The sequence below is a fragment of the Pristis pectinata genome, chromosome 4 (genome assembly GCF_009764475.1).
Source record: "Pristis pectinata isolate sPriPec2 chromosome 4, sPriPec2.1.pri, whole genome shotgun sequence".
In the NCBI taxonomy this organism is placed as follows: domain Eukaryota; kingdom Metazoa; phylum Chordata; class Chondrichthyes; order Rhinopristiformes; family Pristidae; genus Pristis; species Pristis pectinata.
In genome coordinates this window covers 93,061,072-93,080,881 of record NC_067408.1, presented here as the reverse complement: position 1 = coordinate 93,080,881, position 19,810 = coordinate 93,061,072, and the positions used below count along the sequence as shown (strand labels likewise).

Below are 19,810 nucleotides of genomic sequence, written 5' to 3'. Positions count from 1 at the left end.
GTCCAAGGTTACAACACAATCTCGATCAAGTGGAAAAATGGACAAAGGAGTGGCAGATGGAATTCAATTCTGGCAAGTGTGAAGTGATGTATTTTGGGAAGTTAACCAAGGGTAGGACAAACAAAATGAATGGCAGGGCACTGGGGAGTGTTTGTACAACAGGGAGACCCAGGATTGCAAGCACCTAATTCCCTGAAAGTGGTGACACAGTTGGATAGGGTGGCATGCTTGTCTTTGTCAATCAGGGTTAATAATACAAGACTTTTCAATAGTACTGTTATTACTGTATAAGACATTGGTGAGACTTGGAATATTGTGTGCAGTTTTGGTTGCTGTGCAAGAGGAAGGATGTGATTTAACCTAGAGAGGCATAGAAAGTCAGTCTTTTCCCAAGTGTAGGGCAGACTAAAAATAGAGGGTGTAGGTTTAAGGTGAGAGGGAAAAGATTTAAAGGGGACCTGAGAGGCAAGTTTTTTCCACACAGGGTGGTGGGAATATGGAATGAGCTGCCACAGGAATTGATAAAAGAGGGTACAATTACGAAGTTTAAAAGACATTTGGACAGGTACACTGATAGAAAAGGTTTAGAGGGAAATGGGCCACACAGAGGCAAATGGGACTGGCCTTTGGTTGGCCTGTGTGCATTGAGTCAAAGGGCCTGTTTCAGTGCTGTATAATTCTATGAACCTATGATTTCTTAAATGCTGTCAGCATCTCTGCTTCCACCACTCTCTTTGCCAGTGCATTTCAAATCTCAACACTCTGGGTGAGAAAGGTCCCCCTCAGATCCCCTCAAAACCTCTTACCCCTTACCCTAAATCTACGTCCTCTTGTTTTATTCACCTCTAAGGTTAGAAGACATGGGATTGGCGATAATACACTTACATGGTTATTAGACATGCAAAGAGTGGAATTAAATGGATCCTCCTTGGGTTGGCAGGTTGTGGTTTGTGGAATACCACAAGGATTTGTGCTTAGGGCCCAGATGTCCACAATCTATATCAGCAATTTGGCTGAGGGGACCAAATGTCATATTTCCAAGTTCGATGACAATACCAAACTAGGTGGGATACTGAGTGCAGTGTACAGAAATTTTGTGGAATGTGTAAAGTTGAATGGGCGGGCAAGAACGTAGCAGATGGAAGATAACATGGAAAAATGTGAGGTTGTCCATTTTGGTGAAGATAACAAAACAGACTTTTTGTTAGATGGTTAGAAATTGGGTAATTTTACTGTTCAAAGAGACCTGGGTGTGCTTGTACAAATGTCACCGAAGGCCAATGTATAAGTGCAGCAGATGATTAGGAGGGCAAATGGTATACTAGCCATTATAACAAGTGTTTTTAGTGCATTTATATAGGTCTTTGCTGAGATTGCACCTGCAGTATTGTGAAGGGTTTGGCTTTCTTACCTGAGAAACAATGTATTCGCCAAAGAGGGAATGCAGCAAAGATTTCTAGATTGATTCCAGAAATGAAAGATAGATTAAGTAGACTGGAACTGTATAGTTTAGAAGAATGAACAGAGACCTCATTGAAGCTTAAACTCTTAAAGGACTTGATACATAGAGTAGGTTTCCCCTGACTGAGGAGTTTAGGACCAGGACACCCAGTTTGAGAATAAGGAGTAAACTGTTTAGGAAGCTGGGGAAGAAATATTGTGGAGGCCCTTGCAGAGATATTTGCATCATCTTTAGCCACAGAGAAAGTTCCAGATGACTGGAAGGATGGCTAATATTATACTGTTATTTAAGAAGGGTAGCAAAGACAAGCCAGGGAAATGCAGGCTGGTGAGCCTGATGTCAGTGGTGGATAAGTTACTGGAGAGGATTCTGAGGAACAGGATCTACCAACATTTGGATAGACGAGAATTGATTAGGGGTAGTCAGTATAGCTTTGTGCATGGAAAATTGTGTCTCACAAATCTGAGTTTTTTTGAAGATGTAATCAAGAGGATTGACAAGAGCTAGGCTGTGGATGTTGTCTATTTGATAAAGTCCTGTACAGAAGGCTAGTCTGGAAGATAAGATCGTATAGGATCCAGGGAAAGCTAGCTAAGTGGATACATAAATGGCTTGATGGTAGGAAGCTGAGGGTGAAGGTTGTTTTTCAGACTGGGAGCCTGTGACTAGTGGTGTGCCACAGGGATCGATGCTGGCCCATTGTTCATCATTTATAAAAATGATTTGGATGAGAATGTACAAGCATGGTTAGTAAGTTTGCAGATGACACTAAAAATGGGTGGTACTGCAGACAGTGATGAAGGTTATTAAAAATTACAAGGGGATCTTGATCAGCTAGCTAAGTGGGCTGAGGAATGGCAAATGGTGTTCAATTCAGATAAGTATGAGGTGTTGCATTTTGGGAAGTCAAGCCAGGGTAAGACTTTTGCAGTGATTGGTAAGGCCCTGGGGAGTGTTGTAGAACAAGGTGACCTAGGAGTACAAGTACATAGTTCCCTGAAAGTGGCATCACAGGTAGACAGGGTGGTGAAGAAGGCACTTGGCACACTGGCCTTCTGTTAGGGCATTGTATATAGGACTTGGGACATTATGTTGCAGTTGTACAAGGTGTTGTACAATGAGTATTCGGGGAGAAGGCAGGAGAATGGAGTTGAGGGGAATAATAAATCAGCCATGATCAAATGGCGGAGCAGACTCAATGGGCTGAATGGCCTAATTCAGCTCCTGTGTCTTATGGTCTTATGTTGGTGAGGCTGCGCTTAGTTGTGTAAGGTTTTAGTTATCTTGTTATAGGTCATTAAGCTGGAGAGTGTGCAAAGATGACTTACAAGAATGTTGCCAGGACTCGAGGGCCTGAGCTATAAGGAGAGGTTGGGCAGGCTAGAACTTCATTCCTTGGACTGTCGGAATCAAAAACTAGAAGGCATAGGTTTAAGGTGAGAGGGGAAAGATTTTAAAGGAACCTGAGGGGCAACTTATTCATGCAGAGGGTGGTGTGTACAAGGAACAAGCTGCCAGAGAAAGTGGTTGAAATAGGTAGAGTAACAACATTTAAAAGACATTTGGACAGGTACGTGGCTAGGAAAGGTTTATAGGGATATGGGACTAGTTTAGATTGGCACTTTGGTTGACAAGGACAAGCTGGGCCAAAAGGACTGTTTCAGTGCTGTATTACTCTGACTCTGAATCTTTTCCCTCCCAATGCCATCCTTGCCTTCACTACACCTTCTGACCCCAATCAACCAATATCTTTGTCACCTCCAGATGTGATTATTACATTGCTCTACAGGTCACATTTCCATCATTCATCATCTGTAATACACCTAACTTACACATCACCCTACTTTTCACTAGTGGTAGATCTGGCCTATTAGTGACTCCAGACCAACATGGTTGATTACCACATACCATCCTCCCTTGGCTGATGAATCAATACTCTTCTATTTTGAACAACTCTTGGAAAAAGCATTGAAAGTAGCAAGGGCCCACAATGTACACTGGGTGAAGGACTTCATTGTCCATCACCATGAATGGCTTGGTAGATCCACCACTAACTGAGCAAGCTGAGTCCTCAAGGACATTACGTGCTGCAGACCCAGTGTGGTAGTTGTGATCAAACCTATCTGACCTTGTTTTTGCCAATCAAACTGCTGCAGATGACCTACAAACAATCCTTGTGAAGGCAAAGTCTTGCCTTCATCATGTTGCATGACACTACAGTTACCGATCTCAACCTCCTGGAGATCACCATTGACTGGAAACTCAATTGGACCATCCACATAAATGCTGTGGCTATAAGACCACAGGTTGGGAATTTAGTTGTGAGTGACTTGCCTCTTGACATTGCAAAGCTTTCCGTTATCTACAAAGCAAAGGTCTGGAATGAGATGGAATATTCTCCGCTTGCTTGGATTAATACAACTTCAGCAAGTTTCATGAATGTCAACGTCATCCAGAACAAAGCAGCCTGCTTGACTGATGTCCTATTCACCACCTTTGCAATGTGGACACAGTATGTAGCATCCATAAAATATACTGCAGTTATTCTGGACTACTTCAACAATAGCTCCCAAACCTGAAGTTCTAACCCTAGGAATAACAAGGGGAGCAAGTACTTGGGAAAACCAGCACCTGCAGGTTGCCCTTTCACGCACCATCCTGACTTGGAAAAAACTGCTGTTTCTCTGTTGTTGTGGGTCTAAAAGCTGGAACTCCCCAAAGATATTGTGGGTGTAGTTTTGCCAAAAAGACTACACAACTTACCATCTCAAAGGCACTTAAGGATGGGTAATAAATGCTGATCTTATCTGATTCCTGAAAAATGAAGGGCATTGTGACCAAGATCAGTGATGGTGTTTGTTGTAAGGCTATGGAGTTTGTGCTGGAAATGAAAGACAATAGCTTTTGGTCTTCCTAAAGTTTAACTGGAAGAAGTTAACATACATTCAGGACTGAATGTCAGACTCTTGTGATCTCGTAGCCAAGAGTAAGTAAATGCTGTAGGTGGATCTGGGTGCAGAGAAATTATGAGGTTTTTAGATATAATTTGCCACTTCGTCAACTGTGGTGTGTAAGTTCTTGTTTTTTTTGGCGTTCTAAACTACCCTGTAACTGCATGCTTGTATCTCCTTAAACAGGTTTTGCTTCTTTCCTAGCATGATAGTTGAGGGACATAAATGCATGTGGAAGCTGATTTGACATCCATGGATGATGCCCTCAAAGGCGTGCAGGTAAATATGTATAAGAAGATAAATTTGGGATTAGAGATTGTGTTTATGTCTGTGAGCATTTGGGTTGGTGAGGAAGTGAGTATATGACTATAACTGAATAAATAATAATGGAAAAAAAGCTGAGAGCAACTCCATCAAGCTGTGCAATGGATAGAAGGTGTTCAAAGAGTATGATGTAGTTAACCATCTCAAAGATGCAAGGTTAAGAAGGGAAATAGAAAATAGCCAGAATCTCAGAACTTCATTTGAACTCTGTTTACACAATATGACTGTGTAAAGAAGCAAAAACCTTCTTAAAGAGATACAAGCATGGGGGTAGGAGATAAGTGGCCATAATAGGAGAGAAAAGAGGGTGGAGATAGGATAGTGGTTTGAAAGGACAATGAGACTAAGGACAATTTTTAATAAGGATGAGGTAATAATGGTTTTGAAAGGGTAAATAACAGTACCTGAGGAGAAGGAACGTTTATCACATCAACAAGCAGAGAACCAAAACAGGATGTTGACTGACCAGTGTTGTAAGTAGAATAAGGGCAAATTAGTGAAGAAATTAAGTTAGAACCAGAGATTGCAATGGGTCAATCAGACGGCTGATCGTCATCTTCTCATGTTAAGGATGTTAGGAAGTTAGGGATGGGTAGTAAATGCTGATGTTGCAAGTAATACTACAGCACACAAAAGAATAAAAAGACAGTGATTCAGAATAGTTTCTGAAACTAAAGCTGAACATTCTCAAAATATAGTGTCCTGTTTCTCTATTCCTTTTTGGTTTTTTTCCATTTAATTAATTTTTATTAGTTATTTGATGCATTTCATACTTCTAGTTACCACCATTTCAGTTTCTTGCTTTTCATTCTCCTTGTTCGATGGCTTCATTCACTCTCCTTGCACCTTATTTGTTTTTAATCAGATCTGTTGCATCAGTTTTGGAGCATGCCTATTGCAATGCCAGTTGTATAAAGTCGACTCCCCTACAGCTACAAAGTTCTTTCTTCTCAGAGTACTACCTCTGGTTGGATTGAAATTTGGATCTTTTGCAGATTATTTAAACACAACTAAACTGAACAAAATGGGCTCACTCAAGGTAAGAATTCTGAATTTATCAATGGTAGACCTAAATATATTTTTATCATGAGAGCCACATTTCGTTTTTCATTATTGTTGTTTTTATTTCATTTATATTGATGTAATCCACTGATACTTTATGATAAAAATTTTGGTTTTGAGTTATTTGAGCAAAAATTATCTTAATTTAAAATAGGCTATACTATAGATCTATTAGGGTATCTATAATTATGTAAATCATTTTATAATTTAATCCTTGAAATTCTACTGTATTTTGTTTTCAAATGCATTATTTTTACCACTGTCACAGAATTGGTACTATTTTCAGTAACTGAAAATGGTAATTTTGAAAATAAAACGTATCAATATATTTCTGGTGAAAAATCTGAAAAACACATTCTGTAACTGCACAACTTTCAGACTTTGATCACAAACATGTATTTCGAAACCTAAACATTGCATGAGCAATAGCCAATGAATGGGAGGCAGAAAGTATCTGCCTACTGGCAGGTCACAGTTGCTGGATGATCAGTCCGACCCTCCTCATTATGGGGTTTATTGTAAGCATATTGAGTAAAATTTCACAATGTTAGAAGTATATTTTATGATTATACAAATATTTCTGTGATAATTCAGTTTTAATTTCCACAGCAATATTTGCAAAAGGAGAATAATAAAGTAAAAGTTTTCAGAGAGCATGTTGGGACCACAATTTTCCTACTTCATAACTAACTCTAAATCCTTTCAGAGAAGAAATCTGGCACAGGAGAAGTGTTTTGAGCCTAAATCATTCAGAATCAAATAGACTTGCAAGGGACATCAAGACTGCCAATCTTTTAAATCAGACATATGTTGGATGGGTGAGATGAATCGGTAGGTGGGAGATAACAGACTTCTGATTAATTAGATCGTAGTGTAGAAAGTAATTAGCAGGCTGGTGTAGTCACAGAAATTCAGACTTGTGTGAAATGGACATCAAGAATAAGCAGGCTGGGGGATTTGTAGTGGTGTGTGGCAAAGAATCTTCGGAAGAAACTAAGAAGTTCTAAATTTTATTTTGCCAGATGGTTAATAATTAATGGTAAGCTATTGTATCTGTTCAAGTCTCAAGTAAGGTCTGGAATTAAAAAAAACATAAAATTTACTATTTCCCAAATCAATCCTTGATTGCTAGAGGAAGAAATAAAATGCTGAATCTGGAAGATCTTGTAGAGAGACTGCATTCAGATATTAGAAATTAACATATTTTGAAACGGAGATTGTGTAGAAAAGGCAAAAGATAGAAAAGGATCAGTTGATACCTGGAAAGAGAAGTAAATTGATCCTGTGAGAAGCAGAAAATTCCAGAATAAATTGCACTGGTTAGTTTACTTTTCATTTTAACAGAATAGAACCCTTAAGCTTGGACTAATAATTGGAAAAAGAGAAATTCAACACTCATGAATTCAGTTAAAAGGCTTACCTGCAAATTTAAAAAATGGATATCAATAAAAATGGCCCGAAACTACCACATTGTCATAAAAATTGATTAGTTTACAAATAGTTTAAGTAATCTTTAGTAATCTCACCCTATTTATAGGTTTATGGATTGGCCTTATCAAGGTAGTTGACTCTTAAACTACCCTCTGAAGTGTGCAAGCTATCCACTCTATTCTATTGAACACAAAGAAGTACCTGTTGTACTCAGGGTAACTGAGGACTGGTAATAAATGTTGGCTTTATCAGTAACACCTATATCAAGAACAAATAAAACAAATTGCCTAATAATCCAGACTAAAGTTAGTGATAAACTGTAGTCCAGAAGATATGCATAGAAAGAACATCTGCCTCATTAAGGCATCAGAAAATGATATCAGAGTAGGAAAAGTGATAAATCTGATGAACAGGGATCTGGTATTTATTTACTGGTCTTTAATATAAACAATAACTGCATCCTGAGTGAACAATGATAAAAATGTTAAATTAAGTTAATGAACAACTGGAACAAAAAAACTGAGGGAAGTTTCAACAAGATAGATTCCTAAAATGAAGAATCTAACCAAACATGACCTGAGTTGGATTGGTTGAAAAAAAGAGATAGGAGGAAAGTGTAGCAATAATAAATAGCATGAAACTATCAGCTTTAAAAAAAACACCTAGCTCACCAATGCCCAAGCAAGCTTTATTGTCCAGTGCCAATTAGAAATGGCCAATGAATGAATGCCTTGCCAGTGATATCATACCTTGAAAAATGAATAAAATAAAGGATCCTTGTCAGGCAAAGATTGACCTAGAAAGGGCATGGTAGTTGAGCATAACTCTTTCAGTACTTCAATTCCTGGAATGCAACTCACATCCAACAAGCTCTGCAGTGGAAGCACAGAAATCTGTTCAATTTCTGTTGTCCCCATTTCAGTACCAAACACTCAATCTGTCATTGAATTACAATATGCACACAGCACCTGCATATGTATTCAAAGGCCTTCAAAGGATGGACCTTCAACATCCAGAAGACAAAGTCTGAGCATCCTACATGGGATTCACCTGTCATCTCAAAACCACAGAAATGGAGCCCTGAGAGGCTGCCTAAGAAGAAAAAGCATAGTTAAATACATTCAGTGTGAATTCAAGATAAAGCAATTCTACTTGACCAATTTTATCAACATTTTTGATGAAGCAACAAACCAAACAGGCTCGTGAGCCCAATAATAGTGTACTTCAACTCCCTAAAAAAGACTGTTGATAAAATTCCACAAGAGTCTATGAATTTTGTTCATAGTTATGCTGCCGATAATGAATAATAAACCCGTGTAAAGATAGGATACCACAAGTAATCAGCAAGAGAACTAAATAAGAGCAGGGCGAGGTTTTGAGTAGGGTGTTTCAAGCTCCACTAGGGCTAGAATCTGCTAATTTACAGAAAGGACCAGGGTTCAGATACCTACTGAAAAGTGGGTAAATATAAAGCTAATACTAAGCCAGTAAGAGAATGGAAGTTCATTCAGGATCAGATATATTAAACATGAAATATCAGAGTGCAACAGACATATGCCACTGTAATGTATGTTTAGCGCATGCAATCAAGAATCAATATCCACTGCATGGAACTGGGAGAGGTAGGTCAGAAATTAGAGAACGTATTGGATAAATTCTGTAAAATATTGTGGCATAAGCAGGTAAAATTTAATGCAATCAAAAATAAGCCATACATAGTAAATTAAACAACTGTACTACACAAATGTGATAAAATGCCTTGAGGATTAAACTGATAGAAAACTAGCTTATCATATTCAGCCCTAGGCTTGACTGATGACCCATGCAGAGTAATAGTGAACAAATCTAATATGATATGGAACTGTACAGACAAAACAATAGAGTGTAGCTGGAGAAGAATAAAATAAATGTCTATGTAATTTTCAGAATGGAGTCATTCATCAGACTGAATGCTCAAAAAAAATGCTAATGCTAATATGACCAAGAAATCTTATAAGTTCGAAACATTCCTTACAGGAATGGAAAGAAAATTTATTGACACCACAAATGTATAAATAAAAGAGAATTAAAGATGTCCTTTCTTATCTATGATCATTTTGTTAGCAAAATACTGGGAAACTAGGGAGGGAGAGAGAAAATTGGCAGATCTAGGCACTGGGTGATTTGCTGATGTCGTTGTTACCAGAACTACCACACAAGCTATGTCAGGTGGTTCATACCAGAAGGGTCAAACTTTTTGATACACACATTGGAAATGCATCACTGCGATTGATCAATGGAATTGAGCAGCTTCTTTGAGAATGAAGAATATACAAAAAAATTGTATTTTTGAATTAAGATTCAATCTTCAGTTTTTAATCCTATTACTGTCCTATTATTTTCTATTCTTTTCTAGTATATGTCAGGATTTAACAATGAATTTTCTTCAGAGGATCCACGCTGTCCTGGGTCCTTACCAGAGGGTCAGGTACTGTATAATTCTCTATCATTTGACTGTGTTAAACTCTAATGTGCACTTTTCACTGAATTCCAGCAGACACCAACTGAATCTGCACTGCCAGTTTACAATTCAAGACCCAACTGTAGACCTGATCTTGTTAAAATTAAATGCATGATGCACATTTCAGGACCCTGCTGAGGCACCAATCCTAATGCCGTCTGTCAGCGAGAGAAGTTATCTCCACAGAGTAACAGCTTAAGAACACAAATAGAAGTAGGTGTAGGCCATTCATTAAGAACATTGCTGATCCTTTAGCTCGATGCCACTTTCCTGCAGCAACTCCGTATGCATTGATTCTCTTTATATTTAAAAATCTATTAATGACATTCATGAATATAACTGGTGAATATATAACTAGCAAATTAAAATAGTCCCTTGGGACTTTTTAATCTAACTGGGAAAGCAGTGGGACTTTAATTTAATGTCCCATTCAAAGATTGAAACACACCAAACTGTTTACATCACATTCTAACTCTTCATCAACCAACCAAAATAAACACTACTAATTTTAAATACTATTAAAAGAAGATCAGAAAATGCTTGAGGGCACTTTGTCAGTTACAAATAACTATTAGTTGTTTGCCAGTGATTTGCAACATGAAACAGTTCCTCATGATCGGTCAGGAATGATATAATGATTTTCAAGTGGTAATAGTGGGAACAAATCTGTCAAGTAAATAGTAAAATATTATGTCTGTCTTCTTGTGTTTCAGAATAATCCACAGGTTTGTCCGTATGGGCTGTATGCGGAACAACTGTCTGGTTCAGCCTTCACTTGCCCAAGAAACAGCAATAAGAGGAGGTAATTACAGGCTCTCAGAATTGCTACAACACACTAGGACTGTCGTAGGCCTGATACAAGCCTGTCCCCTAGAACTCCCCATAACACTGAAAATTCTTTCTTTTCAGACGCCTATCCAGTTTGCAATTGAATCTGCCTCTACTATAGCTCTGGAAGTGCACTTGAGGCCCTAACCACTTGCTGTGTTTAAAAAAAAACACTTCCTCATTAGTTTTTTTTTCTGCCAATCACCTTCAATCTCTGTCCCCTAATGTTACTTATTTAGTACAATTAAGAATATTATACACTACAGTATTTGCAAAAACCTGGTATCATGCATTGACTGAATCAGAACACCTCAGATCCATCCTTGCTGCTGAGCTAATGGGTGTGAGTATAGCAAGATGTTCAGGATATGCAGTTGAGCTAAAAGTAAAAAATGCTGGAAGTACTCTGGAGGTCAGGTAGCATCAGGTGACGTCTTAGATTGAAGACCTTTCATCAGTTCTGGGTAAGAGAAAGAATTTCTAAATTGCATAGAGGGTGGGAGAAAGATGCAGAGGACAAAAGAAATATCATTGTTAGAGTGAGGTCATTGTTCCCATGGGGTAAGCGGTTGATGAAATTATCTGGTTGATAGGTTAATGAGGTGAGTTGGAGCACATAAAAGTTGTAAGCTAAAAGAGGTGAGAAAGATAATGCAAACAAAATAATGTAAAAACTGTAAAATGCAGAGCTCTAGGTATGGTCCTGCTGGTGGAGAAGAGGCAATATTATAGATAGATAACCTAGAGCAGAATTGCCAATTCTGATATAAGCATGTTACCTGAAGTTTCTGATTTCAATATTGAGGCCCCAACATGCCTAGACTGAAAATGAGATGCTGTTTCTCAAGCTTATGTTGGGCTGCATTGTAACAGTGTAGGAGGCCACAGACAGATAGGTCAGTGTAGGAGTTGGATGAAGAATTAGAGTGGTGAGCAACTGGAAACACAGATGATCTACAAAGTGGTCAGTCCGTCTGTGCTTGGTTTCTCTAATGTACATGAGACCAAAATGTAAGCACCAAATACAGTACAATAGATTGGAGAAAGTGCAAGTGAATCACTTCTTCACCTGGAAGGATGTTTAGTGTCCTTGGATGTAGTGAATAGAGGATGTAGTGAAAAGGTAAAACAACAGGTGCTGCATCTCCTGCCATTGCACAGGAAAGAGCTATGAGAAGGCGAGAGGTTGGTGGAGATGGAAGAGTGGATCAGGGAGTTTCAAAGGGAACAGTCTCCTCAGTTGAAAGGAGAGGGGAAGGGAAGATATGTCTAGTGGTGGAATCTCATTGAAGCTGCAGAGATTGTGAAGGATGATCTTTGAATGTGGAGGCTGGTGGGGTTGAAAGTGAGGACCAGGGAAACTCTTTCTCTGTCCAGGAGGAGAAAGGGTGAGATCAGAGGTCTGGGGAGTAAATAGTGTTTCACAGCTTTTAATATTCCTTTTCTCATGTTCTCTCTCTCTAACTGTCCTCATATACTCATCCAGATAACTTTATCAACATGGCAGCCCAGGCTTTACTCTATCAGAGATATTCACTTTGTCCTAACCATCCCAGCCCACCTCTTCTTTAACTTAAAACTAAATTGTTTTCTCTCCCCGTTCTGATAGAGTCTTTGACCTGAAACGTTAACTGCGTTTCTCTTTCCACAGATGCTGCCTGACATGCTGAGTGTTTCCAGCATCTGCAGGGTGTATTTTTTCACCTTCATTCAACTGAGCTGATGCAAAAGATATCTTAAAATATTTTAGTAATACTTAATACTTAACTTTAATCAACATTTTATTGATAAAACCTGTTTATTTGTTCTATACAGAGGAAAGCAATCCTGTAAAGAAATAATTCAGAGTTTAGACAAATGCTTGATGGTTTGAGTGTAAAACTCCTAGATATGTTAAGATATAGAAAATACCAGAATTTCTATACCTTCAAAGGAAGTGAAATTCTAAGGCTCTTAAAAGATCATTCTTAAGCTCTGCATCGACGGCTCATGATCCCACCCAAAATGAAGAAGAGCTTTAGCTCTAGAATGGAACCGTTACATCCTTTAAGGATGTTCACTACTCCATTTGGCAAAAAGTACATTGTCTAGCTTAGACATAGTGAAGGATCTGTGTTGAGAAGGTTGTTGGTTATATATGATAGTTAGGAATAGTACCCCATTACAAAAGGCACAGGAGCTTTAAACTTGGGTCTATGTCAAACTTGTTGAGTTTGTTAAGAAACCAACTTTTATTCATTAAAAACTAGGTGTAAGAAGCTCTAGTGACTACATGCATCTACCTTCCACCAGCTTGCACTTTGTTTTTATCAAAGCAAGCTTGTATCCTCAAATAGGCTATTCTCCTTTTCCTCCTTTTGTATACCTGCTGCAGGAGGACCTCCAAGTCTTCAGCATGAAATGGAGTATTGTTATGTAAAACATATCCAGCTTTCTTCTGCCAGATTGGCTTGCTGTTTAATGGATAATTGCTGCTCCATGTGATTTTACTTCCTATGGCATGGTGTGTTATAGAACAAGCTTTCTCAGCATGTTTCATTGTCTGGAGCTAATTCAAATTTGAAGAATTGAGTCCCATTGTAAAATTTGCACTCCTTGAGATACCATTGCATGTGAGCCTGCCTGTGAGCCTGCATAACGTTTTTTTCCTTTCTTTCAATATGGGGCTAAAATGCCTATACTTCTTCAATGTTAATTAGCTTTTCTATGTTTTCTTCTAGTTGGCTTTATCGTATCTTACCTTCAGTCCTTCATAAGCCCTTTGCTTCTGTATCTCAGGGAAACCTGTGCTACAATTGGGATGAAGTCAACCCTGATCCCAACCAGGTAATAATATGTCTTCACACAGTTTTAACTACCTGTTCATAAGCATAATTTGGCTACATTTTAAAAAGACCTGTATCCTTGCAAGATAAGACATGATATTTTATGAAACTGTTGTAACTCTTGTAAATTGTGCTTAAATTTTATGAGTAATGTACATTCAATTTTTTTTCAGATACAGTACATTTGAGATTAAATAAAACAAATTTCTTTAAATAAATCATCTAGTGTAGAAGCTGTGCACTTCATTACATCAGTGTATCCTTTCCAAAGGACAAATTGGTTGTGTGAGAGAAGAGAGGAGGAGACTAATTGGCTTCCATCTGTTAGTGATGAATAGTTTCTGAAATGTGGACATTTCTTGTGACCAGAAATATTGCAAACAAAATATCTTTGTATATTTAGCTTAGTGAATATGTTATACTAGCCCTTGTGACGTCCTGGATTTTGACAAGTGATGCAATAACTATTTGACAGGAACATTTCTAAAACAATTAATTTCGAAACAGATTTACAGGGATGCAGTACATGTGATAAGTTTATAAGTATACCTTGTAACAAAACTTGCCTCACACAAATGATTTGAATTTGCTTCTAGCTCAGATGGCTGCCATTCAAAATTCAGAAAGCATCGGAGAAGATGGTCGATTTTGTAACTGTAAGAGAGACATTATATTACTTTCATCTGCTTCTCCATCTGTGAATTTATGTCTTACTCATGAAGTTTCGTATGGAGAGAAATACAATTGATATGATAGTAACTAAATAAGACTATTCCAATAATGTAAATTATGCACAGGGATAAACCTTGTACCAAAATCAGTACAGGCCTGACTGAATTGTATCTTGTGTTTCGTTTAAACTAGGCCAGCGTGCATTCTCAGCAAAAATGTTCATCATTTTCAGACTACTACAATGCCAAGTGGCTATGAAGCATTCCAGGAAGGGAAGTGATTACCAGTATTGATAGAAAGTCATAGATGTTAAACGTTAACCCTCTTTCTCTCTCCACAGCTGATGTTTGATCTTCTTAGCATTTCCAGCATTTTCTTTTATCATAATTTGTTTCTAATATATTATGCAGAAAGATTACTGCAAAATATTGCACATAAATTCCACTCGAGTATTTCATTAAAAAATGGACACCATTTATTTATTTAGTTATTTTCATTGTTTATTTTGGAAGAGAGTAAACTGAATTGCAATAAGGACGATCAGTCATTGAACTTACTGAACATTGAACTTAATGAAGGCGTTAGCAAAGCCTTCGTGACAATTTTTGCTACTTATTTTCATTTGTGACTTACTGGCCTTTCCACACAGCCTGGGAACAAAATTCTTTTCCTAGCATGTTTCCTCCTTTTTTTTGTCAGCATATTATTTCAATGATACTCTTTTTAAACAGGGCTTACATACTATATGTGGAGCTGGAGACATCAGGTCACGCAGTGGCTTGGCTATTCACGTCTATGTCTGCAACACATCAATGGAGAATAAGTAAGTGGCAATTTTTTTAAGACCATTTTCTGGCACAATGCTTACAGAAAGTGTGTAATATGTAGAAAGGCTTTGGACTAAGAAAGAATCTATTTGCCTGAGAGGGGTTGCACAAAAGGTTCACTAGATTCATCCCTGGGATGAAAGAGCTGGACAATTGGGAGGATTGAAGAGAATTAGCCTATATTCTTTAGAATTTAAAGAATGAGAGATGTATCAAATTCTGAAAGGGCTTGACAGAATGAATGTTTAGAGGCTGGAGATGCTTTCCTTGAAATAGAGGATCATCTATGATCCTATTGAATGGCAAGACAGACCTATTCCTGCTCCTATTTTCTACATCTCAATCAATAATCTAGAACCAAGAGGCACGGTTTCAAGAAAAGCTGTATCTTCATCAAAGGATTCCTAATCATTTGAATGTTATATCCCCAGACGGACATGGACGCTTAGTTATTGAATATGTGACTAAGATTAATATATGTTTGGATACTAACAGAAGGAATAAAAAGAGTACAGGATAGCCTGGATACAGAAAGTCAGCTCCAGCTTTACTGGATTGAGGAGCAGGCTCAAGAGGCCCATAACACAACCATCACGTGTGTGATTTGTTTTTAGATGGTACAATGATGATGTTTTTTGTTCTTCCTATTTTCACTTTAATTTTATGAATTTAAGAATGATTCCTGGGGAAATTAGTTAAAATTTATTATCACCATATTTCAGATCTTTTGCCCAGGCATTGGAATGCATCATACTCTTTAAGTACTAATCCCATAAAAATTTGATTTTACCAGAATAGATTGCACAAGCCATCATTTCCAAGTGAAATTCATTGGACACATCTGTCAAAATTCACATTGGCATACCTGATTTTTTTTCCAGTGCCAGTACTTATCTGGTGATTTTGTTATTTGTTTAATACACATTTTTGCATGTAAATTGATATAAATGGGATCTCAGTGGAACAGTTTAATTAGAATGAGGAGCACATCATGTGCTTGTTATTGTTTTCTTGCTTTTTAAAGGGATGGTCTGCTGGTACTGGTGACATGACTGAGCAGCTTCAGAACTCAGTGCAAGTTGCACAAACACCTTCCAAAATTTACAGATTGTGAGTGTTTTCTGTAGCATTTAACTGTTGAGATACTCATTCAATGAATGTCTCAGTAGATACTCAACTGACAGCACTTGATCATATAAACGCTGTTTGTTATGGGGCTCTTTAGGGGACTTTAGGACAGGAGGTAAAGACAGAAGGTAGCCCATTCCCAGGGAGTTGTTCTCAGCCACATACTACTGGGAATCCTCAAACGAACAATGATGTCACAGATTTATATTTTCCAAGACTGAGATCTGCGACATTCTGCAGGAAGACATGTACACCCTCGTGCCTAACTGCTATCTCTGTTGACTCTCAACCTCCTCAGCACAGGATCTTTCTAAGTGGTTTGCTGCAGATCTTTGCTCTATCTCCCAATGTACTGCTCACTGCTGCATCAGAGGTCACCAATGTGCTCTACTTGCGTAAAAATCTTTTCAACTACTTATTTCAGTGAAGACCAGGTGACATCTTGGACACCTGGATATGCCAGCCTTGCTGGCTTCACAGGAATGCAGAGAACCATCCCCTGCATTCCTCAATAATTCATACCTTTTTATGAATTACAGGAAATGTTTCCACCCTTCCAATGTGTATGTCATTGTGGATCACAAAAAAATTCTTGTTGATGAATCTCCTGTTTCTGGAAAGCACATATGACTCATTTATACTTAGAGTGGATGTACTGCTAGACATTTTCAGAGACTGGCATAGGCTGGAGCAATGGATTCAGAGGGCCAAGGTCTACCCTCTCCACTGGCTCCTCGTACCTGGGCACTTTCCAAGTATGTACAATGAAAGCCATACAAGAACCATAATATTAGTGGAAAATGATCTCTTGAAGATGAGATTTTGCTTCCTCTATCAGTTCAGGGGTGTCACACGGTGAACAACAAGCAGATGAGGAGAATGCATTGTCTGTTCAATCAAAAATAGCTGCTGCACCTGCAGGAAGAGGAGTAAGTAGACCTGGAGCTTTAGAACCAGGAAGAAGAGTCTGGAGAGCAGCAGGAGGAAGGGCAATGTCCCCACCCTGCATCCACAGATGCATCTGCCATCCATGCAGAGTAGGCAGGAATTAGCTACGTGGGATACAAATAATAACAAGCAATCTACAAAATAAGTCTCCAGTGCAAGCCAAGATCAGAACTCACACTACAAGCCTTAATACCCCACAGTTCATTAACAATCAGCAAGGAGAACCCAGGTGGTGCATAAAGACCCATCGCATTCTGCTGTACCAGCCCAGCTGCACACAGTCAGTAAATGAATAATTCCTTGACCCTATAACTTAATGGCTTGCTACAAGATCTCCTGTTTCCTGATGAGTGGCACTTTATCTAAACAACTATGACCTCTGCATGAAGTACAATTTCCTTGGATTAGCTTCATTCAGCAGACAATAAACATTGTTAAAGACTTTGAACCCTTTAGGGACTCTCTTATTTCTCTGTAGCTCTGCAACTTATTCTCTGTCACATTCCCATCAACTTCCCTTTAATTCTTTTGCCACTTACTTCCACTGAAGAATAACTTAGAGTAGTCAGTTAACATATCATCATGTCCTTGGGGTGCATCCTAAATATCTCGAAATATAATACACTCCAGAATTAAGTCCAGTATATTCGCACTAAAACACAAACTAAAAGAAATATGTTGCAACCTAGGTCAAAGTGTGAGAGCATTAGAAACTGGCCAGCCATGTGCTTTCAAAGGCAAGATTTGGATCAGATGAAGTTGAAGGAACTTATCTCTTACAGTTGCAGAAATTTTAAACTAAATTAATCTGAACAATCTGAAACAAACTTCAATTTAAATTACAAGTGAGTAGTTGCCATCTTGAGACAGGAATGAAGTGTTTTTTTTCTCCTTATGGGTCATAAGTCTTTGGAATTCTCTTCCTCAAAGAGGGTGGAAGCAGACTATTTGAATCTGGAGATGATAGATTCTTGATAAACAAGGGGATGAAAGGTTGCCATGGATCGGTGGGAATGTAGAATTGAGGTTTCCATCTAGTCAGTCGTGATCTTATTGAGTAGTGCAGCAGGTTTGAGAGGCTGCTCCTACTTCATATGTCAGTATGTTCATATGCACTCCAAAGTCAACACTAATGGATATCAAATAAAGAATACATTTATATAAATATTTAAGGAGGTTTGATACCTCCTTTAGTCTCAAGCTGCCTAGCATGAGTTTATATTAATGCAGGGTTTACTGCTGGATTAACAATTAAAGAAACATTGTTATGTTGGTTTACCAGTTAACACAACTCATTTGTTCTAATCTCACATTAAAAATATCATGGATTAGTAACTGTATGAGGGTCTGGAGTGGAAAAGTTACCACTGGTGGAAGAGTCGAGAACGGGACATTTGTTTAACATAATTAGGAAAAGAGACAGTAAGAAATTTGTCCCCAAAGTGGTCATGCTCTGGAATTTATTACCTGAAAGGATTGTGAAGACAAATTCAGTCATTATTTTCAAAAGAGAACGGGGTAGGTAATTGATGAAGTAAATTGGTAAATTGGTTTATTATTGTCACAAGTACCGACAAATCAGTGAAAAACTTTCTTTTGCGTGCCATCCATACAGATCATTTCATCACATCAGTACATTGAGGTAGTACAAGGGAAAAGCAATAACAATGCAGAATAAAGTGTTACGGTTACAGGGAAAGTGCAATGCAGGCAGACAAGACCACGATGAGGTAGATTGTGAGGTTAAGAGTCCATCTTATCATATAAGGGGACCATTCAATAGTCTTATAACAGCGGATAGAAGCTGTCTTCGAGCCTGGTGGTACGTGTTTTCAGGCTTTTGTATCTTCTGCCCAGTGGGCAGGGTAGAAGAGAGAATGTTCAGGGTGGGTGGGGTCTTTGATTACATTGGCTGCTTTACCAAGGCAGCGAAAAGTCTAGGCAGAGTCCATGGAGGGGAGGCTGATATTCATGATGTGGTGAGCTGTGTCCACAACTCTCTGCAGTTTCTTGCAGTCTCTGGCAGAGTAGTTGTCATATCAAGCCATGATGCATCCAGACAGCATGCTTTCTATGTTGCATCTATAAAAATCGGTGAGGGTCAATGGGGATATAACAAATTTCTTTAGCCTCCTAAGGAAGCAGAGGTGCTGGTGAGCTTTCTTGGCCATGGTGCCTGCATGGTTGGACCAGGGCTGCTATTGGTGACGTTAACTCCTAGGAACTTGAAGCTCTCAACCCTCTCGACCTCAGCACTGTTAATGTAAACAGGAGCATGTGCACTGCCCTCCACCACCCCCCCCCCCCACCCTTCCTGAAGTCAATGACCAGCTCCTTTGCTGACATTGAGGGAAAGGTTATTGTCATGACACCATACCTTTTGCAGGGCTGGGGAATGGTACTGACTAGAGAGTTCCTGCATGAAGCTGGCATGGGATTGATGGGCCAAAAGCCTATATTTCCTGTGGGAATGGTGCTATTATTCTGTATAACTTTCTGTTTATAAGAATAAAATCTTAGGGTATGACAATATTAATCTTTTGTATTTCAGGAGCCTTTATAATTCAGATGGGGATTTCCTTCTAGGTAAGTAAAACTTTTGAAAAGTCAGTTCATTTGCCCTACTATCATAATTTGAATGGTATGTATCCCTTGTAATGCAAAAGTATTTGCATAATGCCTTCTTAGAAACAATTTCAAAACAAATATGCATTTCATGAATTGGAATCTTCAACTAGTTTGAAGACAGTTATCCATATCCTTTGTAAAAAAAATACTTGTAATATTTCAGAACCTTCAACTTTGCTTTAACTTTAACCTGTTAATTTGATCAACATTTCTGCTTAGCTAAT

At 38.4% G+C, this 19,810-nt stretch overlaps 2 protein-coding genes across 4 annotated transcripts in view; both read left to right on the top strand.

The window, feature by feature from the left end:
* rabl3 (RAB, member of RAS oncogene family-like 3) overlaps positions 1-5,679 on the top strand; it is a 24,625-nt gene extending 18,946 nt beyond the window's left edge. Inside the window, exons 9-10 of one of the 2 annotated variants that reach the window (XR_007956164.1) lie at positions 4,618-4,692; positions 5,603-5,679. The gene's annotated coding sequence lies outside the window, so the exon portion shown is untranslated. Of the gene's footprint in view, positions 1-4,599; positions 4,693-5,602 lie in introns of both variants that reach the window. The other variant, XR_007956163.1, reaches the window with a different exon arrangement.
* Positions 4,651-19,810, top strand: part of hgd (homogentisate 1,2-dioxygenase) — a 27,568-nt gene continuing 12,408 nt past the window's right edge. The window contains exons 1-8 of one of the 2 annotated variants that reach the window (XM_052013627.1): positions 4,651-4,692; positions 5,603-5,776; positions 9,626-9,697; positions 10,444-10,532; positions 13,279-13,384; positions 13,980-14,039; positions 14,787-14,878; positions 19,510-19,544. In XM_052013627.1, coding sequence (XP_051869587.1) covers positions 4,666-4,692; positions 5,603-5,776; positions 9,626-9,697; positions 10,444-10,532; positions 13,279-13,384; positions 13,980-14,039; positions 14,787-14,878; positions 19,510-19,544 — 655 coding nt within the window. In that variant the 5' untranslated portion in view covers positions 4,651-4,665. Of the gene's footprint in view, positions 4,693-5,602; positions 5,777-9,625; positions 9,698-10,443; positions 10,533-13,278; positions 13,385-13,979; positions 14,040-14,786; positions 14,879-19,509; positions 19,545-19,810 lie in introns of those variants that run through there. The other variant, XM_052013626.1, reaches the window with a different exon arrangement.